The sequence below is a fragment of the Pantherophis guttatus genome, chromosome 5 (genome assembly GCF_059756535.1).
Source record: "Pantherophis guttatus breed Tessera chromosome 5, ASM5975653v1, whole genome shotgun sequence".
In the NCBI taxonomy this organism is placed as follows: domain Eukaryota; kingdom Metazoa; phylum Chordata; class Lepidosauria; order Squamata; family Colubridae; genus Pantherophis; species Pantherophis guttatus.
Genome location: NC_142067.1, coordinates 92,298,788 through 92,324,892, shown reverse-complemented (window position 1 = coordinate 92,324,892; position 26,105 = coordinate 92,298,788). Strand labels below are relative to the sequence as shown.

Genomic DNA, 26,105 nt, shown 5'->3' with positions numbered 1-26,105 from the left:
GTCCTGAGCCCCACATATGTTAAGGTAAGTTTGGTTTGCAGAACTGTTATGCAAGAAGCGTAAATAAATTTTTCCAGATCACAGTACATTCCTGAAGATGGAAATGTCACTTAAATAAATTAATTCTACATGCTCAACTACATTAATACTTTTTACTTGTACCAGCAAGTAAACCACATATTAGTAATAGACACCTACCCAATTAATCTTTGATGGGTGAAATGTAGCAAAATAACTGGCAAGTATGACATACCCAAATTATGTTAATTATTCACAGGATATACTAAATTATAGAAATATTGATTATTCACATTATCAACTAAAGTGACATGTATAGGCCCACACTGATGTCCAAATCTGGTTCACTTTCATACAATGACCAGGTTTACCTTCCTTAACCATAAGTTAGCTGAGCCTGAACTGGAAGAGGCGCAAATAGGACTGCTGTTCTCAAACATGCTTTCAACCTCTATATTAAGATACAAGAGCCCATCCCCACCACATAGACAGGATTAAGAAGATTGGGCTACTAAATATTTGTTTAAATGTGAATCTTTTTAAAATAAAACAAAAAAGGAAATTTCAGACAAGCATTAGTGAGGTTGCTTGGACATGATGTGAGTTGTAATCAAAAGATGCAATGAAAGAATAGTATACCAACCTGGACATGTCTCTGTTTTAGCAATGTTTCATATCGATTAGATGTTAACAATGGAATTGTTGCACCCTGATTCTTACATTCTGATCTTAATCGTTTATCCAGAAGTAGGCTGCACAAAAGTGAGAATATTAAATAACACTCTATAATAGAAGTTATCTTTTAATATCATTATGTCAATATTTTAAAATAACACAGTAAGAGAATAACAGAGTTGGAAGGGACTATGGAGGTCTTCTAGTCCGATCCCCTGAGCAGGAGACCTTACACAATTTCAGACAAATGGTTGTCCAATCTCTTCTTAAAAATCTCCAGTGATGGAGCATCGAGTTTCTGAAGGCAACCCGTACCACTGATTCAATTGTTCTGTCAGGAAACTTCTCATTATTTCTAGGTTGGTTCTCCCTTTCATAAATTTCCATCCATTTGCTTCTTATTCTGCCTTCAGGTGCTTTGGAGAATAGGCTGACCCTCTCTTCTTTGTGGCAGCCCCTTAGATATTGGAAAGCTGCTATCATGTTACCCTTAGTCCTTCTTTTTATTAAATTAAACATACTCAATTGCTGCAATTGTTCTTCCTGTATTTTAGATGCCTCTGATCCCCTAATCATCTTTGTTGCTCTTCTCTGTACTCTTTCTAGAATCTTAACATTTCTTTTACATCGTGGCAACCAAAACTGGATGCAATATTCTAAGTGTGGTCTTACCAAGGCATTATAAAGTGGTACTAACAATTCACATGATCTTGATTCTATCCCTCTGCTAATGAAGCCTAGAAACGCATTGGCTTTTTGGCAACTGTATCACATTGCTGGCTCATATTTAAATTATTGTCCACTAAGAAATCTTTCAATGTATGGCATACGTCCAATGTATGGCAATGTAAATAAATTTGCCACACAGGATATTGTTGAACTACAACTTTCACATCATTTACCATTCGTCATGCTGATTCAGACCCTGGGAAGGAAGTAACTGAAAGGCCCAGGCTAGCCCCAAACTTTAATGGAGTCACATACCTTCCTGCCATAACCTTGTAATATGCAAATATCTGATCTGCCAACTTGTAGACAAACTGATCAAAACATAAGTTGACCTAAAGAAAATATGAAAGATTAGATACTTTATTCAAATGCATTTTCTTTTGAGCATTTTAAAATGGAGGATGAAAAGGGATCTTCCCCAGCAATTCAACCTGTGTAATCTATCTTCCAACTTGAGGAAATTTTGTTCCACTTACATAATTATTAAGAAAATATCTATGATATTCAGCTTGTTTTCTGCATGTGACTTATTAAACTATAAACATATGCACCTGGATATTCTAAATTCAGTACTAATTCATCTGTTCATATTTATTCACCTTCAGTTCATTGTACTTCTTAAAATATTTTTCAGACAAGACAACATAGTCAACTAACTTATATTTCTAATCTAATTGAATTATTTTTCATACTAATCTCTACATTTTGAACAACTTTATTTTCCCTCTGTCAATGTGTTAACCACTGATCGGGCTAAGTGGCTCAGTTTACTTACCTTGTTAGGCTGCAAAGTGATTGTCTGGTTTTATCATGTTTTGAGAACATATTATACCTAATTGTCACTTATTCAATATATCATGATTAAACAAAACATACCCTAGCAAGATATGCAAACACACACTCTGTATGATTGTGTACCTACTGATTATTTTTGGAAATTACTTATTTCTTTGGTCCATTATTCCTCAGTAAAAATGAAATATTTTTCTGGGCTGTTCCTCTATTAATTTGAGTTGCAATTGGAAGATCTTATTCTTGCAAGTCCTATACTTTTCAACATCATTCATACAATTTCTTTTAACTTAACCTGTTCAAGTATTTATCCTCTGTATTAATTATTTGTTGTCTAATGACTTACCTCTGCCTCAATTTCATCATAGAGAAATTGTTTCTTGAATTTGGTGAGTGCATAATGAGCACTATCATTATACAAGTCCAAAGAATACAGAACATATCTAAACAAGAGATGAAAACACAGAGTCTTTATATATGTGTATATACATTAATATAATACATTAATATACATTAATATAATACAGTAACATAACACATTATATATATGAGTATATACATAATGTACATGTTGGTGTATATATACATACAGTAAATACTTTGATAGTAAAACTATATATATATATATATATAATGTATAAAATATTCCTACTGCTTGTCTTAACCAAGCCGCTATTCAAGAACAAAACTGTTAAAACTTTAATGAGAAAAGTACAGCATTTACCTGCCCAATACTATGCAAGCAATCATAGAAAATTGTTGATACATCATTTTGTACAAATTTCCCTGCACTTAAATAGTTTTATTTATTTTATTTATTAGTTTTATCTGATGCCTATCTTTCTTAAGAGAGCTCCCTATGCTACTGGTAAAAGGAGGGCTAATCAATATAACCAGTGGTGGGATTCAAGTAATTTAACAACTGGTTCTCTGCCCTAATGATTTCTTCCAACAACCAAACTGCTCAGAAAGTTAACAACCGGTTCTCCCGAAGTGGTGCGAACTGGCTGAATCCCACCACTGAATATAACACATTTTACAAAACCTTTCTCTGGATCAAAAATTTGACTGTATATACTAAGAATGTGCTTACATTCTTTTTTCCAACTCCACAAACTTAGACTATGGGTTGGAAATGGAAAGGAGAAGAGCAAAGAGGAAAATTAGACAGCAACACTGACTTTATTCCTATTATCCATTCAGCAATAAAATGGTTGATTTCAGCAAAAGAATGAAAAGCATGAAAGGAAGGATTCAGGCAGATTTCACCAATTCAAAACAGTTTGCAAATGGAAAAGTAAAGCAAACTCAAAGGGCCCAACCCTCTTTCCTCTCTCCCTTATCTTAAAAGGGGGACTCTATTCCACCATTCAAATAATTTTAAATACTCTTGTCTCATTTCCACTAAAATTTAGTGATTACAAGTCAATTATAAAACAAGAAGAGAAAGAACTTTATTAGCCTTACTCCATCATTGATGCTTCCTTCGTCTCCAAAATGTGGTCAGTTAGAATCCAAGGCATAGACATCTCAATGGGGAACTGGATTCTTCTGCCCATTGTGAGCTCCAGAAAGAATTCCCTGAACCATAGCTGGGACAAATCACAGCACTGCTGGAGGGTTTCTTATTGAAAAGGAAATTATACCGAATTAATTTTGATTGAAACCAGGGAGAACAGCTACTTTAATAGTGCGATGTTATAGAAGCACAACTGCGGAAGAGACACTGCAATAGCATGTGAAGAAACTGAAATCAGCATTCAGATGGAGCGCCTAAAGAGTTACTGTAAGCTGCTGCTGCTGCTGAGACAAATAGACACCAAAAATACAAATGGGTTTCTTGCTGAAAACTTTGGCAGAGGAAGTGTCATAAGTTTTGTAGTACAGATGTTCTAAATCATTCTCCCAATTTATGCTAAATATCAAGAATGTCCCATTTTCAGCTCTTGCAAAAAAAAAATATGGAAATTTTTTGCAACAACCATCATTAGTTGATTTTATCTGATTAGATTATTTACCTTACCGCATTTATTTTTCTGCTACAATATGCACTGATCAGATGGATATTTAACGAAAAATATTTTTGCATAGGTGTAGGTAGAAGGAATAGTTAAGAACAAATAAATTGTTTTCAAAACACAATCAGAGTTGCCAAAGATTCCTTCTGGACTGCCATAATAGAAGAGTTTTCAGTAAGTTAGAACACTGATTCCCAAACTGTTTATTAAGAGACTCTTAAGAGTATTTCCTGGTCTCTAATATAAATGGTATATATAGTAGAATTTTAAAGTACAAAATAAAGTAATCTAAAAAAAGATAGAGCCCAAAAATGATAGGATTTACAGCCATGTGCATCTTTCAACTCTGACCAGGATTGTGTACATAGTGATTTATAGAAAGCTTCTGTAGTATACACATACAGGAAATCTTTTGCTGAAACATTTCTTACAGCTGGCTAAGCAGAGATAATCTTGTCTCTTATAGCAATGTCCAGCGCAAACAAATAACGTTAATGGCAGACTCACTCCAAAAACTCCACAGAATCTCAATTCAGTGCTTGGGAATCAGTGTTCTATCAACCAGCATGGTTTCTGAAGGGCACTGAAATATAAACTCTCTCCCAATTCAAAGCGAAAATATCCAACCACATTGTACATTGAAAAGACAATGCAGTATGATATGCCTTAACGCATGTCAGTAGGTAAATCCACTTGAATAACATGCTTCTTATTAAAGCCAATAATATTGAAAATGGTAGCCAAACAAAGCAAGATACTTAACTTTTCTCTTTAGAAAAAGAAGGGAAAACAAACAAAGTAGGCAAACATTTTTGCTATTTTCACAGGATCAACATAGGGCTCTTATTTGGCAACTATTTATGAACAACAAAATCATTCCAATTAGAAAAATCTATCAAGTATATCTGTTTAAGCCTAGGGTTGTATGTAATACAGGTAGTCCTCGATTTACAACAGTTCAAAGTTACAATTGCAATGAAAAATGTGGCTTATGACGTTTTTCACAGTTACGACTTTTGCAGCATCCCCATTATCATGTGATCAAAATCCAGATGTTTGACAACTGGTTCATATTTATGACGGTTGCTACATCCCAAGGTCATGTGATCTCACCTTTTGGTGAATTTATAACAAGCAAGGTCAATGGGGAAACCAGATTCACTTTAACAACTGGGTCACTAACTTACCAAGTGTGGTGATTCACTTAACAACTGTGGCAAGAAAAGTCGTAAAATGGAGCAAAACTCACTTAACAAATGTCTCACTTAGCAACAGAAATTTGTGGCTCAATTGTGGTCGTAAGTCACAGAGTACCTGTATTGTTAAATGTGAAAGACTTAACAAAATTCTTATTGGATCAGACATAGGATCCACATAGTATTAGGTTATGTTTGCCATCTTGACTTATATCTAAAAATAATAAAGGCAGGATTTAAAATAAATAAATAAATAATCCAGCATCCTGTTTTTCTCAACAGCAGGGAAAAAAATGCCAAGCTGCTAAACTTCGATAGAATATTTTAAATAAGAGTAAAATTAAATAAATCGGAAACATTTTTCCAGGATGTGTTAGAAGTATTAGGACATGCTAAAGCTGAACACTGATCATCTATATATCTTACCACTGAAATTTATCAAGTGAGTGTAGAAGAAAGACTCTCGATGGAATTTTTCAATGTCCAATATGGTGGGTCCCTCAAGGCTACTTCTCAAGGTTTTCTTGGAACCACTTTTGTCAGCAATGAGGGACTCTAACATGGTTCTCACCATGTAAAGCTGCATTATTAAACAGAACATTCATGACGGAGGAAAAACATATATGGCACATTAGTTGAACTTTACTTATCTGCCAAAAGGAAGATTACTTCAATTTGCAACCTGATAAGGAAAGTAAAAAATAATTAACCTGAAGGAAACTGAAAGGGGGGAAAGCACCACAATTTGCAGTGGAACAGTTCATGGCACGACATTATTTAAAAATAATAAGTAATGCCTTACCACCAAAGTTTAAAAGAGTGGGATAGATGTAGGACTGCCTCAGAAACTTGTTTATCACATGCAATAACTTTTCCATTCCCAGAGATCTGAGCTGCTTCAACAGCTCTGCATAGTTTAAGGACTCTGTCATAGAACGAACCAGGAAGAGCTAACAGAAAAGGAAAAGGCAAAAGAGGAGAAGAGAGACTCCGTTAATAAATACACAAGGGTAAATAGAGAAAAGGAGAAAGCACAAAATCAGACGAATGTACAATGTATTAGTTTGTTAAAACATGAATAGCAAGACAATGAAGAATACAGAACCCTTTGACCAACAAGAAGTAAGAAGTTTTATTTATTCAGCCTACTCATTTTGTTATAGCACATAAAAAGATCTTAAGTCTGTTAAGGAAGCTCGTGCCAGTCAAATTCAAAGATAATTTATTTTCTTATTACAAAGATTTCTCGTTCCAACACAGCAATGTATTAATGGGAAAGAACTGAAGATGCTGCAACTAACACGAACACTGCAAGCAATATTATTTCACAACTGATTGATTGGAATCATTTTTATTTGTCTAAATCAGTGGTTCTCAACCTGTGGGTCGGGACCCCTTTGGGGGTCGAACGACCCTTTCACAGGGGTTGCCTAAGACCATCTGAAAACACACATTTTCAATGGTTTTAGGAATAATTTTATGGTTGGGGTCACCACAACATGAGGAACTGTATTAAAGGGTCGCGGCATTAGGAAGGTTGAGACCCATTGGTCTAAATAAATAAATAGGTAGATAGATAGAGAACTGTGAAAGAAAAGTAAAAAAACACTGAAGAAAGTTCAAGAAAAGAAAGCTGATGACAGGTAACCTGTCCTGGTAAATTCTATTGAGGGTGCCACAAACATCATGGAACTGGACATGTAGCATACTCAAGAGCAAGTTCCCAAGCAAGAACATTTTTAGTCTATACACAATGGCTATGGAATTCAGCATAGCCTTGTATGAGTTTGACATGAGCTTAATGCATATTAATCAAAAGACTATAATTAATTGGTACTTATTTTCTTGTGTTCTAAGCCAAATAAGCCAGAGCTTTAAAGGTTTAATTTTACAGGATATATTCAGAGTTTTAAGTGGAGAAAACCATATTCCTCTCCTTCACCTCACTATAGCAACCGACTGAAAAACCCACCAAACAGTTAAAATTTAAGTGGAAAATAGGCAATGATATTTTTCAGGAGCAAAATCTTGAGCATATCAAAAATCTAAATCCCCAAATTTGTATTTAAACAAAGAATTACTTGCATTGAATAAAAAAGCAGCAGAAAAAACATAATCAGCATAGGAAATTATAAAATAGGATCCCTGATAAAATTGCCTAACCCTGATGACATTTTAAATAGGTTTATTTCACAGTAATTTCTGTTGCTGATCAGTGATACCCGTGCAAGAATAAGTAGAGGGAATTACCTGGGTACTGGAAGGACCTACAGCACGCCTTGGAACTTTAACATCAAAGCCACTTTTGGGATCTTTTTCTCCCCTTAGTGCAGGGTCATTAAATGGTTCATGCCCACCTTCCCAGTCACACACAGTCTTTCTGATAGCCTGTAGGATACTAACCATAATTCAAGAGGGTTTGTGAGCATCAGCTAGTCCTTAAGAACCACAAGGAACTAAATATATGCTTTCTGAAGTTATTATATACTAATAATTGTGATATTAAAATATATTATCAACTGATAATGCTATCATTTTATAAATCATAGTCTGGAAGCATGCAAATTTTAAACCATGAGAAAAAAAAATCTTGTCACAATAAACACAAACACAACTAAAGCCTCCCTGCCCTGTGGAATGAACTGCCCCCGGAAATGCGTAAGATCTCTGACCTCCGTATATTTCGCTGTGCCCTCCAGACCCTGCTGTTCCGCCAGGCCGGGCTATTAATGTAATGATTTTAAATTGGGTGTTTTAAATTTTGGGGGTTTTAAATCTGAGCCAAAATTATTTAATAATTTTAATTATTTTTAATTGATGTCTGTCTTTGTGCTTTTAATAGGCTGTACACTGCCCTGAGTCCTTCGGGAGAAGGGCGGTATAGAAATAAAATTATTTATTTATTTATTATTTATTTATATGTAATATATGTGATGTTGGTAGGTGAGGACCATTCCCCGATATCTGCAACTAGCCATACATTTAGATCTTCAAATTATGTTGATTCTACATAGGATGAAAGTATATGAAATGAGATTTCTAGCTGACATAAGAAGTCTATTTATATACATTAGGGATGGGCAAAACATCTGAGCACATAATAGGCAGTTCTGGGATCTAGCCATAGCCCAAAGATTGTTTGGTTGTGAACCTGGATCATAATTTTAGGATGTTTAGGCTGGCATTATCTAGGAGGCTGCCACTTTGATCAGTTTTTAAAGACCTACTACTTACTCTCAAGAAATCTTAACAATTAGAAGCAAGTGGGGAAAATTTATTTTCAGTGTTCTTTCTAAGGATGTATTTTACCAAAGGCTAGTGTTATGTAAACATAACTTCCAATTTCTTCTTTTTCAATTTTTGATAAATACCAAGCCTATCTTGGATTACAGGTAGTCCTTGACTTACAACAGTTCATTTAGTGACTGTTCAAAGTTACAACGGCATTGAAAAATGTGATTTATGATCGTTTTTCACTGTTACAACCTTTGCAGCATCCCCATGATCATGTGATCAAAATTCAGATGCTTGGCAACTGGTTCATATTTATGACCGTTGCTGTGTCCCAAGGTCATATGATCATATTTTGTGACCTTCTGACAAGCATAGTCAATGGGGAAGCCAGATTCACTTAACAACTGGGTTACTAACTTATCAAGTAAAGTGATTCATTTCACAATTGTGGCAATAAAGATTATAAAATGGGACAAAATTCACTTAACAGATCTCTCACTTAAGAACAGAAATTTTGGGCTGATTGTGGTCATAAGTCGAGGACTACATCTATAGTATATTGGCATCCAATACTGGTAACTGGTCCTGTCAATTGCAAAAGGCCACACGGCTTAGATCCACACAGATACTACACAAATACATTACAACATTCTAGGTTCTTGGGAAGATCTCAATTTGTATGAAGGCCAACACCAGCTGAAAAACTGGAAACTATGATTTCATATTGTTGTGTAGATAATAATAATAAAAAATGTTCCTGAATATTCACATAGATAAATGCTTGAAAGAAAAATATAGTGGCATGAGATAGTGTCAGTCACTACCTTTGGACGACGTTCTTCTTCTTTTTGATGGCTTGTCTTAATGGTTCTCTAAGTGTGATTTGGGCAAAGTCTTGGAGAGCAGCATAGATTGTATGACGAATGGCATGATTGAAGACGCTTTCCATCCTCCCCATCAACACCTGTAATCCTTTAATCATTGCAATGACCTGCATGGGGGAGAGGGGGGAATGTTAGTTTTGTCTAATGAGGCAAATTTATAGGAAGGCAAGCTAGAGATTTTGCAGAACTCATCTGCAATCTCCTACCTCTACAAGAGCAAATTTTTCTTCACTTGTATAATTATAGCGAGTTGCTCTTTCATACTCCTCAGCATTGTCAGGGCAATCTTTGTTAGAATATTTGTCAGTCGGGTGTACTAACTTCCACGAATACTGAAATCAACAAAGAAAATGAGAATGACACAGAACTGAGCAAAATAAAACAAAACTTTCCATTCACTATTGAATCTCAATATATAGAAACTTGTACCTCTTAACTAGCAGCTGACGTGGTATTGCATTCCGCATATTCTACTTAAAAAAATAACTCTTCTACATATGCACTGCTACGTTTATCCAGGCTCTACTGAACTGGCTTGATATATCTTTCAGTCTAAAGGAAGAATCCATCTCAATCTAGGCAACTAATTGCAGCATAAAACTAGTTGCAAGTATTTAAATCCAAACTGATACTTTAAAATGTAACATCATTACACAGCATACTAGAATCAAATGTAATACAGAAAAATAATATTCATATTTCTGTCATGGTACATTTCAAAAAGCAGTTATTAATTTGTTTATATATTAAGTACCAATGCCATAAAATCACTCAAAATAACTCCAATCATTAAGAAAAAAACTCCTACAATTTGTTGTGAACTATAAGTGAAATTATATTGATGGATATCACACAGTTTAATACCCTTTCCCAGAGTAAAGACATGAAGTTCTATGTGAACTTCTTTTGTCTTTACCTCTGGTTCTGTTTGAGAAATCCCAACTTTACAAGACTATCAGAGTAACTTCTGTTAACAGATATATTATAAGCAAAATTTATTCATGGATGTCCTCCAGAAATTTACAAAAATATCCTATGTTATAAACAACAGGCTATATATTAAATGAAGTGCCCATATCACACATACAGGGGACAACGTTTTGAGATAAGTGCTATAGTTTCAGTTAAAAAAAAATAGGGAGGGGGGCAAGGGCTAAAAGGACATGGCTGGTGTCAAAGTGAGTCCCTGGCATAACCAGTCACAAATTTGTTGTTTGTATTTAAATTATTATGAATGGGAAAGGAGGGTTATTTTACACAGAATAGTCATCAGAAGCCTAACATCTATTTTAAATTGTACAGGAAATTAAACACTGAAAAAGCAGTTATCCTACAAAGAAATCCAGCATTTTGCCACTTAATTGGCAGAGCTTGATCTTGGGCTGCCAAAACAGACTGGCTTTTTTTTTGGTATGCTGCAGATGTCCTATGCTGACACAGAAGGTGTGGCTCTGAAAGACTGCCTTTGAGATGGGAATGTATCATAGTACAAGACTATTTACATGTGTATTCAAAGGTCTACAATAACAATGAAAGTGATTGGTCAAATATGTGGGCCTGGCCTGGAAATTTGCAAGATTATTTTATTGTATGGGCCCTCTGCTAGAAGGAATAACTAACAATTATTCCTTCTAACAAAGGACCCACACAATAGAATAACCTTGCAGATTTCCAGGCCAGGCCCATATTTGTCATCAGTTGTGTTGTGGATGGGCACAACACAACTACTACTTGTGCTATGTTCTCATGTGATTATGATGAAGAGAAACTTGGGTCCCTCAAACCATGTTGTGTTAACTGGTGAAAAAAATTGTTTCACAATTCAACAAATGTGATATTTGGCCACAATAGCTATGATAACTTTAGATCTGCTGAAGATATGACTATCCATGTTGTGATTCTTAATTCTCTTATGTTGGTCTGGAAATAACCAATAAGATTTTAATACTAAAATGCAATCTAAGGTTACAATTATATATATTTTTCCTTAATTTCTCCTTTAAAACTTCCTATCTATTTTTCTACATACCACTTCCATAACATGTGCACTCCACTGTGATAGAAGTTGAAGACCCTGAAGAGAAAGATCAAAAAGTTTCCGATACTCAGCATCTGTTTTCTGAGCTTCTTGACGTCCTGATCCAGTCACCACCTACAAGGGATGCATGACTGTTAAATGATTTTACATAAAATGAAAGAGGTTTAAATGCAAAGAATCAACATATACAAAGAATCATTTTTATTCAAATTTAAGTGAAAATTTGTGATGGTCCAATATTATCTCTATTCATTTGATACCCTCAAAATATGTGGCTTTACAAAAGTAATGTCCACCATCTAAAAGATCTGGTCTAGTTAGATAAGCCATTTGGAAATTAAGTGAAATTGTTCCATAGCAGTCTATATTCTTGCAAGTTTTCTTCATGTAAAGAGCATGAATGTCAACATGGTACAGGAGAATATATTAATTTATAATTAGAATACATTTATATCATTACTTCTTCATACAAGGTTATTTTGATCTAGTATCCTTATGACTTGGTAAAAGGGTGGGGTAGAATAGGGAGTATAGTTAGAAAACCAGGTTCAAAAATCTTTTGCTGGTGGTTTCAGTTACATTTCAGCACCCAAGGGAAATGCCAAAAAACATTTGGGAACTGAATCCAACAATCCTCAAAACTCTTATCAATTAACATCATGTTATTTATGCAACTAACAAATCTCTGCCTAGATTTTAAGAAAAAAGCCATCTTCAAAAAGAAGCGTTATAAAACAGGAATTCAGAAAACTGAATTCATAAACAGAATTGTACTTCATACCCAGAGTAAACCTTCTATTGACATAGAATAGGAATAAGTTTAAATGGTCTGTATAAGGAACAGTGATATACTAAAGTCTCTCGAGTCTCTTGAGTGAAGCATGCAAAATAATGGATCATAATGTAAAATTACCTCTGCTTAAAATGTGCTCCCTACTAATCCACATACCTCATTATTGCTGTAACGAGCCAGTTCTGAAATAAAGCGCATGTGATCATCTCTTATTTGGATCATTTGCTCACAGATGTTGTATTGGGGACTACTGCCAGAAGAGGTACATGTCCATCTGTAAGAGAAAAACAAAATGTGAAATGATCACACTAATGAGAAGGAGGAAACTTTCAATTAATAATTATTTCAAAACATTTCAAAATTACTTTTGCAGGAACTAAATGATGTACAAGTATCCCCCATTTAAAAATAATATAATCTGAAACATAAAGTAACATAGCCAATCCTAACAATTACTGGTAATACAATTTAAAAGAAGATGCAACTTAATCAGGCTCAATGTTTTAGGAATTTGTAAGAAAAGCAAGCTCCTGTAAATAGGAGCAACTTAAAACAAATCGTCCTGAAGAACTTCATGTTCAAGCACATCTACTCCCTCAGCCACATTTAAATCTTTAAAGATTAAAACCAAAACTCCAAAATGTGATCAGAAAATAAAGGCAACTATTATTATCCTTATAGGAATTGGTGCTATATTTTGCACCAATCAAAGTTCTTTTAAGGACAGGCTCACGTGATGCTAACTATTGCTGGGATGATACAAATAAGGACCCGGAGGGAAACAATGTTTTTAATAAGGCCAGCACAGTGGATTGTAAACAACAAGTCATCCAGCTTCTTTTCCTTAGTTTTGTTCCACTAAATTCTTGCTGAACTGGAATCTTTGACAACTGCTACAGCATGCAAATATAAGCCATCATAAAATGAAAATGTGGATGTAAACCACAATATACATTTCTCAATTATTACAAATTGTAATAGAATTAAGGATAAATACTTGAAAAATGGTCATTCCACATATAATTTCATTTACTAGATAAGAGAGATAATGTGATTCATATAATCTTCAATTTGGCCCTAATATATATTTGCATAGAAAGAATAATTTGGCACAGTGAATGTTATACTTTCCAAAGTTTGCTTAATATTTAGGAGAAATTAAATACAAGATTTTGATAATATACTGTAAAATGGCAGTAGGAGAAAATAAAATCACTGGATGTCTACAAGGGACATTAGCATTGTAACTTCAATTTCACTTGAAAAATCAAAATATGAAGAGTTCTTCAGCTAAATTAGCCAGAGCCAAGGAAAAACCCAGTCTCTTGCTTGACTGAGTGAATGAACTGGAGCTCAGCCAAGCAAGGGAGGAGTGGCCAAGGAGATTTCTTAAAGAAATATTCACCCAGTCTTGGCAAGCAAGCTGAGGAACTCCCCAAGATTTGGATTCTCCAAGCAGCGCGCTGGAGAATGGTGCATTTTCCCCATTAAACACACACTACACATACACTTATCCTGGCAGACTTAGTACTATCCAAACTTAGTAACTATCCAAACTTCAAAATATAAAGTCTATATTTAAGCCAAAGAAAGATTTCAGGTTGACAATTAAGACTATGTCAAATATGCAAGTACCGTTAATGAATAAAAAATACAATAGCACATTTTTTATGATTAAAATTCCTGTGTATCCCTCAGAATAGGCTTAAGGAACCTATGGTCCTCCAAACCGCAATTTCCATCCTTCCTTAACATAACAACACTGATGGATGCTTATGATGAATAAGGGTGTCAAAACTCAAGGCCCGCGGGCCGGATCTGATCTGTGATGTGGTTGAATCTGGCCCGTGGGGCCGTCCTAGTCTACCCAATGTGAAGAGGAAACATCGGGCCAGCGTGGCTTCAGCCCAATTTACCCAGTGCGAAGAGGAAAGATCAGGCCAACATAGCTTCAGCCTGGTCTACCCAGTGCGAAGAGGAAAGATCAGGCCAGCATAGGTTCGGCCCGGTCTACCTCATGCAAAGAGGAAACATGACAGCAGTTTGGGGAGTGGCATCAAGCTGGCCATGCCCACCCAGTTAGCTACGCCCACCCGGCCCCCAGAGGTCAACCACAGCCCTGATGCAGCCCTCAATGAAATTGAGTTTGACACCCCTGATCTAACATCTTTAGCTGTTGCTATCACGATAATACATTACCCTACATCATGATTTTAAGTGAGATATAATAATGCTGATAATAACATAAAGCAATTCTACAGCATGCTCAACAAAGATAGCTGGATATTTTTCACTCTTACCTAGATTTATTCTCCTCGTAATGAGCGCTAGTCTTAATGTATCTTGCCAGTTCAATCTGCATGTCACCAAACAGTGGAACTACTTGCAGCTGCTATATAAGGGGGGGAAATGCAAATCTTACACATATTTCATGCTCCCATATTTTTCAAATAAACTGCTTATATACCATTAAAATGTATGCAATTATAACAAAGCAATCATAAAATCATGGATCCAAGTAAGATTGTCATTTAAAACAATGTGCACAAAATTAAATATAATACAATGTACTTTTGATATAATCAATATAATATTTTCCAAAACCTCATAAATAGATGCCATTAAACAATACCCAGTATATCAACACCACTCAACTATTCTAATTAGAAACTCGGGCAAAAACATCCACCGGGCAAAATGCCTCCTGAACAGGTTCTATGCCTGAATTATTATACCTTTCAAGCATAACAGGTGGGTATATAATCAGAGCTTGGAAAGCCATCAATGTGTAACCATTCAGGTATCTTAAAAGTATTGTACTGATTATTTTTGTACAGTACAAAATTGACCCTTATAAACCTGTTATTTTGTTGCCAAGGATTCAGTCTGTTGCATAAGAAACTAAGATGTTCATAAAAATACATTACTACTCATGTTAACAATTCTTCACGAACCTTAAAAAACTTGTCAATCTTTGTGAGATTTATCCTCTTTTTGGCATCTAATTTATAGATGTTACTGACGCTGCCATCCATCAGGTATAAACCAAAACCCATCACCTATAAAGAAGAACATAGGAACATTGCTTGCAGATCAAGAATGCAAGTCTATTTATCTGAAGCATTTTACCTTGCTGTTCAGCCCAAAGCAGTTTACAAGAATCAGTAACAGGACAATTGTTACATGGGAGTTTACAATCCAAGAGACATGGCGTAAAGAAGATCAGAAAAATGAGAAAAAAATTATTACACCAGAAACAATAAATGTAGGCAGCTGAATTTCTTTCAGATTTAACAAAAATGCTAAAAACCAGAGTTATTGTTCTCTGGTAAACGGGCACAATATGCAGTGGGATCAATAAAACATGCTAACCAATGTTAGCCTTCTATAATATGCAATTAAATACTGGGTGATATATGCTTTAGAAACTTCTGTGTTAGCTTCTTTGCATAGTCTCTACTTGTTCAATTTTAAAGACGACTACCACCATTGAAAATTAAATGCACTGGTATTTTCAAAAATTATTATGTTCATTTTGCTAAAAGTCAATGCAACTAATAAATGCTGGATCAATTTGTTCCACTAACCACTGAATCCAAAACATACTAGCTATGAACAAATTGCATTGATGTATTCATTCCATTCTGGTCTTTTCATTGGAGGAGAAGAGAGGGGAGAGGGGACGGGAGGGGAATAGAGGGGAGAGGGGAAAGGGGAAAGGGAAAGAAAGATAGAAAGATTTGTCTTTTTATGGAGGAGACAATAAAAAAGATGTAAATATTTAAGTAGAATAATTATTTTGATGTATTAGTATTTCAAGTGAACTTTTGCCAGCACCTCACCTCTCACCCGGTTTTTATACAATTTCCAGCAATATAACTTACTTTTAGAAGCGTATGTTTCTCATTAGGTGTTAGGTACATTTTGTTTTCATAATAATCTACACATAGATTCACAATATCAGCTAGTAGTTCCTCGTAACCAGGAATTACTTCCAGTTGTTGCTGTAAAGACTAGAATAAAGCAAAACGTGATTAAACATTGTCTTAAATCATACTAAAACAATGAAAAAAGAATCAATGAATACAATTTACTATTATTAAAATAAAACCAGGTATACTTTTATTAATTACACAGCAAAAAATTGAATTTTGTAAATGTAATGTAAACTTGAATAATGTAAATTCACAGAATGGATTAACGGTTAATTTACACAATGTTAGTGTTATATGTAAAACATACTTGAGTAATCTTGTTGTGATTGGCAAGAAACATGGAAAGATTCTGAGATTCTTGGATAGATTGAGGATCAGCCATTTTACGCAAAAATTGGGCCGCCCTTTCAAGGAAAAAAGAGAAAATTAGTTAACTCTACAAAAATAACTCTAACTATACCATTTTATGATTTCCCGGATTCTTGACCAAATTGTTTATATCTATAAGTTAATGTTATTTCACAATCAGTTATATAAATTAAGAAATAGAGGCTATAAATTTAATAAATCAGTTAACAGGAAAGATTCATAGTAGTTACAGTACTGTGACTATGTATTCTCTTATCTTCCTAGGCTGCAATCCTGAGATTTTCTAGGGTTTCCATCTAAATTCTATGTCCTGCCATATTTATTTATTTGTTTGTTTGTTTGTTTGTTTGTTTGTTTGTTTAAATTTCTATACCGCCCTTCTCCAATATAGGACTCAGGGCGGTGAACAGCCAAAGTAAAAACAAGACATACAAAATCTAAAAACTGTTTAAAATAATTAAATATTTTGGCCATAATTAAAACAATTCCAATTTAAAATCAGTTTAAAATTTAACTCAAGCCAGCCCAGCTAGTTGAAATAAATGGGTTTTCAGGGCCCGACGAAAAATATGCAACACTTTTCAAATCAACCAAGGTTACCATCTGCTCAGGTTCAGTGAATGAGTAATAAGAAGAAAAGCTAATCACAATGTGAAAGTAAAACCATGGTATTACTAATTTATTACAATATTATAGCTTTAATCGCAGTAAAAAAGATTAAAGGCATTTTAATAAAAACTAGTATTTAATTCAGCAACCAAACCTGTTTACACTTGATATGGATAATGTAAGCAGAAGTGCTTTTCTTTTCATTTAAAAGGTGAACCTTCTTCCTTGGTAGTTGCTAATGCTGAGAAGTAGACACTGAAAACACTTCATCTAAGAAAGTCACTGGAATTAGTATATTAGTCCTTAAAAATCACTGCTAAGAAAATGTTCTAATTTTGGGTCTCTCCTCTGCTGACTAGCTAAACAAAGAATAGCCATGTTCCCAAAATCAATAGTCTTCCTTTCTCTGTTGCGTCTTCTTCATGTTAAGTCCCTATTTAGATATTTCACGTTATTAACCCATCTTTGGTAAGAATAAAAGTGGATTTAAAAACTTATAACCAAAATAGATTGAAATGCAAGATATCACCCTTAAATTATGTGAACTATTTTATTATAGGTAGTCCTTGACTTACAACAGTTCATTTAGTGACCATTTGAAGTTACAATGTCATTGAAAAAAGTGATTTATGACCGTTTTTCATACTTACAACCATTGCAACATCCCCATGTTCACATGATCAAAATTTAGATGCTTGGTAACTGACTCAGATTTATACAGTCGCAGTGTCCTGGGATCATGTGATCACCTTTTGTGACCTTCTGACAAGCAGTCAATGGAAAGCCAAATTCACTTAACAACTGTGTTACTAAATTAACAACTGCAAGTCATTTAACATCTGTGGCAACAAAGGTCGTAAAATGGGGCAAAATTTATTTAACAACTGTCTCGCTTAGCAACAGAAATTTTGAGCTCAATTGTGGTCATAAGTCAAGGACTACCTATATGCCAAAGTTGTACAAGTACAGAAGAAAAGGAGTAGTAAAATAGTACTTTCAATAACAGATTAAAAACTTCTATGAGATAAACCTGATATATTTAAGGCTTCAAAGACATTATCATGACACTTAAAGGAATGGAAATTGAAACTCCTATTTAATATGTAATAAATAAGCAATATGTAATAATTATCTAATATGTTATAAAAATATTAGATAATTAAGTGAAAACAGAAGTTTGACATTTTCAATTGCCAGATGAAAGCTGATTTTTAAAAAAGCATCAGGTATTCTTCATTTCCCAACCGCTCAGGTCCTAAGCGCTCCATGGCTTAGGACCTGGGTACTTACGAGACCGCCTTCTGCTACCGACAGCCTCCCACCGGCCAGTACGCTCCCACAGGGTGGGGCTCCTCGGGGTGCCGTCGGTCAGACAATGTCGACTGGCGACCCCCCGGGGAGAGCCTTCTCAGTGGGGGCTCCTGCCCTCTGGAACGAGCTGCCCCCGGAGGTATGGAGGATCCCGGACTTGCGCACCTTCCGCCATGCCCTGAAGACTTTGTTATTCCAGCAAGCCGGGCTAGCCTAATTTTAACGGTTTTAAATTTTAAATTGGATTTTAATGGGATGTTTTTAATTGTGGGCCAAAGTATTTAATCTGGTTTTAAATTGTTTTTAACTTTTATATTTATGTATTTGATCTTGGCTGTTCACCGCCCTGAGTCCTTCGGGATATAAATAAAATAAAATAAAATAAAATAAAATAAAATAAAATAATAAAATAAAATAAAATAAAATAAAATAAAATAAAATAAAATAAAATAAAATAAAATAAAATAAAATAAAATAAAATAATAAAATAAAATAAAATAAAATAAAATAAAATAAAATAAAATAAAATAAAATAAAATAAAATAAAATAAAATAAAATAAAATAAAATAAAATAAAATAATAAAATAAATATAATAAAATAATAAAATAAAATAAAATAAAATAATAAAATAAATAAATAATAAAAAACCCCACAAAGGTAACAGCAAATTGCGAATGCAAAAGCAAACAACAGATACTAGGGGACACTAGGATTCCTACAAGGAAATCCTGCATATAATGTATTTGTCAAAAGAAAAGAAAAGAAAAGAAAAGAAAAGAAAAGAAAAGAAAAGAAAAGAAAAGAAAAGAAAAGAAAAGAAAAGAAAAGAAAAGAAAAGAAAAGAAAAGAAACGTTAATGAGCCCATTAATTAATAATTATAATTAATATCATAATCAACCACCTGGCTCATTTCTACCAGGCAAATTTTGGCAAGCGTAATCTCAGAAGAGATGGTTTTGTGCAGTTTGTAAAAACTCAGAAACAAATCCTAATGTATTCAATGAATATCATGCATTTTACTATAGCAAAAGATGAGACCTTGTACATATCATACACACCCTTCTTGTGTAGGCAGAAAAAAAAATCATCTTTAGTGATTTGAAAACATGATGAATTGAGTGGCTGGTTTTGCTAAAGGGTACAGTACTGTGGCACAAACCTTCCCCCAAATCATAAGTGACAGCTTCCTGCCATCATGACAGATTTACAGCATTCAGTATTTAGTCTTAGTGAAGGGATAGATGGAAAGCAGAACATTTATCTACATGATCCAGAGATAACAATTCATTAGATCTGTTAGAGCCATGTCTTTAACGAAGGTTTAGCTTTATTAATATTTCAGCTCAAACCTAATTATGAAGTTATTTTGCACAGATGAAGTATATAAAATGAAACAATTGTATCAAAGTTCTATGTATATCTTTTCAACAGGAACAATGGCATATGACTAAAGCAAACTATTGCCACCTTGTGGTCCAACTGTCCCAGTCTACTTTTATCCTAAATAGTGTTTTTCACCTAAAAGGGAAAATGCTGCAGAGTGAGTCCATTTTAAATATATACTATGGTTTGCTGGTATCTGGCTCCATTTAAATAAAATAAAATATACTGCGATGATTTGTATTATTGTTAGAGATAGCAAGCATCTGAAGCAAATTTTAATCATATGTTTTAGTCAAATGAACTATTCATTTGGAAGATGGCTGGAATGTGCTTTTGTTTTGACTGAAGTGCAATTCCCTCACTGCAGCTGCAAGGCTCAGTTCCCCATCCCCCTGCCTATGGCAACTCGAGAGCAGGTCAAGAATGCTTCCTGAATTTTACACATTCATTCATTTAAATTTTTATGCCGCCCATCTCCCCTATAAGATGATTCTGGGTGGCATATCCATTAGCCCGGATTGATGCCTTATAGAATATTTAGTAAAAGACCTGCTAACAGCTACTGGGAAATTCTAGTTGTTGTTGTGCTATTTAGAAAACGTATTTAGATTTCCAACACATATTCCTTCTACCAATATTAGCAAAGTAGACATTGTAAAACACAGAAGAGCATTAGAAATATCTAAATTTATGAACTGGTATAGAAAACATGACAATCAGGCTCACCCTGACCTTGCTTGTGTTTTGCAAAGCCTTAAAGGCCTGTTTTGCTAGTGAACCTGGAGCCCTGATTATATGGGTGAGCCTGTTTCTGGGTTGTATTAACTGAGAAGTTAATTGAAGGTTGTTTGCTGAACTGCTGTTTATTTATAAATTTTTTAGGATTTTTTTTTCTGTTTTTGTTAGTTTTCCAGATTCAGATATTTGAGATGGATGGCCACATACATTTAATAAATAAGTAGAATTGCTTGCAAAAAGTAACTTATTTTATTAGAAATCAGCAGGAACCAATACTAAGCATAGAAAAAAATGACTCTTTATAAAATTTGCAGGTGGTTAACATTGGGATGAAACTAATTTGCTTATTTTTAGTATTATAGTCATTATTGTACTTCTGTTACATTTTTAAAAACCTCTCACCGCTTATAGGCTGAATGGTCATTCTTCACACTGCATTTCATATTTTTCAGCTCATCTAAAACAGCAAACATGTTGATAAATTTTCCAAGAGTGATCAAATAAGCTTCAGATACAAAGTCCTTCCTCCTTTCTGCATGACACAAACGTTTCACCTCTCCACAGAATCTTTCAATGGCATTTCTCTGTGCATAAAAATAAACCCATGTTTTAAAAAAACAGCACAAAGGGCAAGCTATTTTCCTCTTAATTGCAAGTACAATATGATGCCAATAGAACCAGACTATATACACAAATTGCATTAATCGGATTTTTCCAGACACATTTAAACACCTACTCTTTGTGAGACTTCTTTATTTATAACAATATAAAGTATCTATCTTCTATTCAACAGATAAGATATTGCAGGGACAATACCAGAATAGGAGCATCAAAAAGGTTGGGCGGGGGTTGGACAAAGAGATCATCTATGCTAGTAATTAATAACTATTTACCTGAAAATACATAAAATTCATCAGCTTGGTGACCTCTGGTTCAAGTACTTCCACAGTTTTTTCATAAATTTCCACTCTGTTAGGCTGCTCATTACATTTTACCTGAAAAGAAAGAAAAGTTAAAGAAAAAGACATTTCCAATTGTAAATCATGTTCTGCCATATAATATGGTTTCATTTTTAAACACAACCTTTTATACTTTTTTATTAGTAAGAACAGTTTTCACAAATATTTGATTTCATAAATATTTTACCTGAGTGATGGTTTTTAAAATTGATGGATTATATAAATAAAAACTTATTGGGCATATTCTTTCCCTGGAATCGTAGCATATATCTTTCAGTCCTAAGGATCTTATATACACTTAGAAACTGATTAATTCTTTCTTCTTCTTCTTGTGCCATATCCATCATCGGACGTTGGCAATCATGTTGGTGATCCTATTTTTATCAACAGCCACACAAAAAAGTACTGTTAAGTTTTGTCCAAACCAGTCCCTTAGATTTTGAAGCCATGATGTTCTTCTTCTGCCTGGACCTCATTTGCCTTCAATCTTTTCTTGGAGGATTAAGTGAAGTATGCCGTATTTTCCCAGGTGTCGCATCACATGTCCAAAATATTCTAACTTTTGCTTTTTTATGGTTTTGATTATTTCCCTTGGCTTTCCTAGGGGGCTTACTTTCCCAGGGGGCTTACTAACTGACTAATTACTTTGCTGGAAATAAGAGATAGCAATATTGATTTCAATTAATTTATTTCTCTTCTCAAGAATGATACTTTTCTGTAACTTTTGGAACTGTCAGCAAAGTAGAATGCATTTCATCAAATTCAACAATGTCCAATTTATGTTTTCTTTTTTTAATGGAAATTCAAGAGTTTTTCAAAAAATGTTTTGGTTGTTCCTACACAATGTAGGAGCAATGTAGGAGCACGCGGTTGGTCTTTTATGAGTCTTATAATGAACAGAAAATGCCACTGTCAAGATGTTAAGGCTGTATCTTTTTTCCTCTCATTACTAGGTTATAATAATATAAAACTAGTTGGAAGAAAAGAGAAATTCACAAAGGTAACCATTTCCATAATAAAAAGAATCAGGCATGCTGATTCAAGTAAAGAGTCCTCAAATGAACTTGCCTAGGACTAGAGCAGCACTAAAGATGTTCTCCTATGCAGGGATGTGCTTTAAAAGAAAAGTTATGCCCAAATGATGAAGAAACAAATATATTTGCATATTTTTAAGCAACTGGCTGACTTTTAAGACCTAAGCAGGAAAGAACTGGATAACTACTGGTTTACTACTTGGATAGAAGCAGCTAGGCAATTCCAGGATTGTAGGCTAAACTTTTTTAAAAAATCTAAAAGCCCAAAAGCAGCAGTAGCAAACTACTTCCATACTGTTGTGACCATGAAGTCAACACTTCATGAGGAGACTGAAAATGGAGAAATCTGAGGAAGGAATCCCATTTGATATTATTAGAATTTTTCAAATTTAAAAGTGTGTGAGCATATGAATGTGAAAAGTAGCAAAAGAAGAGAGATCATAAAACATATTTTTTCTCTCTTCAGAATGGTTTTACAAATAGTCAAAAAGAGATTAAACTGGATTGATTTCAAACATCAACAAGGATGTCATTATGTGGATTTTGCATTCCAAAAGATTGCAAGACAGTTTTTACTTATTCTTGAACCCAAGATTATTCCACATATTTTCTGTTACTAGAGAAACATATTGGAAAGGCTCATGCATGTTATCTCTTAGAAACATGAATGATATATTTTTGGCCCTGAAGACAATAAAGGGCACTTTGGATCTGCTTCGTAAACAAAGAGATGTCTAGTTAGCTGATATTCCCAACATCTGTGCAACTGAGAAGGGGAGGGATATGGGGAATCTGCTTTTATGTTTGTCCAATGCATTTCTAGTTCAGTTCTTCCATCTAAACTCAGTGGTTTTAGCAATTATGTCTAAAAAGCCTGAAATGATTAATAGGTCACTACCACTTATGTGTGGTAAATGTATTATTAAGCTATACAACAATACAACCTATAAGCAAAAAGCTCAGAGACTGACCCATTTATAGAAGATCTCTTACTCTTATGCAACTGCAAGGTAGTAGTTGTCTATAAGTCTCTATGGGACATTATAGTAATAATCCTAAATTATTCTACCTGCGGGATAGCTCTTGAACAGCTTCTCCATGTGTATAGCATAACAGCATATTCTTGACCTTCTTCCAACATTTCATTCTGCAATAAAACCAAAGCTAATATGTAAGGTATAAAATACAGAAATGATCAAGCTAACAAACATGAAAAAAATGAAAATATTTTGCACTATTTCTCTAAATCTTAAGCACATCAACAAGAAAATGTGGTTCTTAATTAAGTTAGAAGATCCAATTCTTCCACAAATCTCATTTAAAACCAGATCTATTAAGATAATTATTACTGTTGCAAACAATATTGAGTGTTGTGGCCCCACCCTCTGAGCCTATCTCATCGGAGGAAGAAGGCTCCGAACATGAGGGAGAGGAGTCAGCCAGGCCTCCCTCTCCAGGCCCCTCCCCTCTGGCACTGTCTCAGGTGCCGGCCGAGGGAGAGGAGATTAGCCAGGAGCCAGGTGTCTCTGATGAGAGCGAGGAAGGAGAGCCGTCGTTCCTGGATGCATGCCAACGAAGGTGTGATAAACGGTTGCAGCAGTTAAGGAGGCGTGCTAGGGATTAGAACTGAGTCACTGGACCACACCCCAGAGACTATATAAGAGAGGGTGGTGGCTGGTAAAACTCTGTGACGAACAAAAACTAACTCTGGCTAGTCACTTGAACAACGCCTGAAGCTGCCGAAGGGATATTGTTTTGCTGAACTATTTACAATGCGTATGTAATGTTATCTGTTGAAGTAAAGCTCTTGGCAGACGGTGCTTATATTGTTGCCAAGTTTGAGATAACAACCTATGTGCGTGCCAAGTGCTTTCTTAACCCTCGGCTGGCTGTGTTTGTGTGTGTGTGGAGACGGGGACAGATCAATTGAGTATCCTGTCAAAAAATGAAAAGGGGAAGTTTGTTAGGATGCTGAACTAGAATGTGCCTAAGGCAAAATTATTACTTTAAAGCAAACTGACAGACTTGTCTAGCTGAAGTCTGCTTCCTCTCCTCTGTGTCCACATTCTGCCTGCATTGCAACATCTGGGGGAGCTGAGTCCGAGACAACTTGACAGTGTCCCGGAGCACAAAATCGGCTTTCATTTGTTTGCACAAAAGGTGGGGAGGTGGAGGACATCCGAGATGTGGACCTCCTAATGCGCAATCCCCAAAGGGCCGGATTGTGGGATGGTGCAGCCCTCTAAGACAAAACAGCTGGTTTCCCAAGGTTTTTTGAGCTTTGCCTAACATGCGAATAGAGGCGTGAAGCTAGACCGGCTGCATATCTGCCTGGCTGCCATTAGGAAACCAGCCAGGGCTAGCTGTCTCTCCAGCGGTGAGGAGTGGCTGAGAGGGGCGGGGCCGGGTGAGTGATGTCAAATTGGTCATGCCCCAGTCACATGATCGCCCCACCCCGCCTACTCAGCCTGTCATTAGGGTAGAGAACCAGTTGTTAAAAAATTTGAAGCCCACCACTGCTTAATACCTTATTTCTTTCTACTATAATCAAGCGCTACCTGAAGGAAATTCATTATGCTACAAAACATGTCTACTGTTGCTGCTGTAAAAACATTAAAATCTAATAGAAAAATATATTTACCATACTAGAATGAACAGTTGCTTGTTCAATATATCTTGCAATGCCTGTGACAAATGCATTCCTGTCTTCGAAATTGGTGTTGAAGTTTGGCTGTATGGAATGAAAAATAATCCAAAACAATGAATAATCATGAAAAAAATGATTCAGCTGTTTTAATCTAGAATACCTCTAAAGTATTACATTTTCTAGCAAATATTTATTTTAACAAAAATCATACCTGATAAAGCAATGATGACGGAGGGGGCTCAATGCATGGTTGTTGATCCGGCAGTGGCAATTCTTCCAGGAGATCTACATTGGACAAAGCATCCTCCAGAGTAACTTGGGCAGTCATTCTGATTCTATAAAAAAGAAGGCAGATATTTGAAAAATCATAACAGGTTTATTGTGATAAATATGGAAATTGGCAGTCTAAAAAATAGAGTCCCTTTTAACAGAGAAAACTCAACCTGCCTTCACTCCCATTCACTATTTGAAAATAGTTTCATCATACGTAGGAAGTATTTAATACAAATATTCACTAATTAAAGATGACAATCAAAACATATCATGACTATCACATTGAAGAAGAAAAATCATAATCCATACTGTCCAACTTAAAATAACAATATAAATTTCTAAAGCTATAATAAATAAATGTACCATGGCTCACATAAATACACTGTGGTTAAACAGTTACAAATTCAGTAAGCAAAAAGCAACCAAACCACATTATACTGCATATTAATGCAATTTGTGAACTACAT

General features: G+C 34.9%; 1 protein-coding gene across 4 annotated transcripts in view; it reads right to left on the bottom strand.

Moving 5' to 3' along the window:
* Positions 1 to 26,105, bottom strand: part of CYFIP1 (cytoplasmic FMR1 interacting protein 1) — a 59,637-nt gene that overhangs the window by 23,413 nt on the left and 10,119 nt on the right. For 2 of the 4 annotated variants that reach the window (XM_034431387.3, XM_087895324.1), the window contains exons 2-20: positions 25,577 to 25,700; positions 25,360 to 25,449; positions 23,788 to 23,865; positions 21,619 to 21,720; positions 21,128 to 21,309; positions 16,620 to 16,716; positions 16,262 to 16,390; positions 15,332 to 15,436; positions 14,678 to 14,769; positions 12,534 to 12,651; positions 11,576 to 11,698; positions 9,753 to 9,878; positions 9,487 to 9,653; positions 7,679 to 7,826; positions 6,231 to 6,378; positions 3,682 to 3,838; positions 2,561 to 2,657; positions 1,678 to 1,754; positions 662 to 770 (exon numbers count right to left, since the gene is read on the bottom strand). In XM_034431387.3, the coding sequence (XP_034287278.2) occupies positions 662 to 770; positions 1,678 to 1,754; positions 2,561 to 2,657; positions 3,682 to 3,838; positions 6,231 to 6,378; positions 7,679 to 7,826; positions 9,487 to 9,653; positions 9,753 to 9,878; positions 11,576 to 11,698; positions 12,534 to 12,651; positions 14,678 to 14,769; positions 15,332 to 15,436; positions 16,262 to 16,390; positions 16,620 to 16,716; positions 21,128 to 21,309; positions 21,619 to 21,720; positions 23,788 to 23,865; positions 25,360 to 25,449; positions 25,577 to 25,693 (2,262 nt within the window). In that variant the 5' untranslated portion in view covers positions 25,694 to 25,700. Of the gene's footprint in view, positions 1 to 661; positions 771 to 1,677; positions 1,755 to 2,560; positions 2,658 to 3,681; positions 3,839 to 5,854; positions 6,009 to 6,230; positions 6,379 to 7,678; positions 7,827 to 9,486; positions 9,654 to 9,752; positions 9,879 to 11,575; positions 11,699 to 12,533; positions 12,652 to 14,677; positions 14,770 to 15,331; positions 15,437 to 16,261; positions 16,391 to 16,619; positions 16,717 to 21,127; positions 21,310 to 21,618; positions 21,721 to 23,787; positions 23,866 to 25,359; positions 25,450 to 25,576; positions 25,701 to 26,105 lie in introns of all 4 variants that reach the window. The other 2 variants (XM_034431385.3, XM_034431386.3) reach the window with 1 other exon arrangement.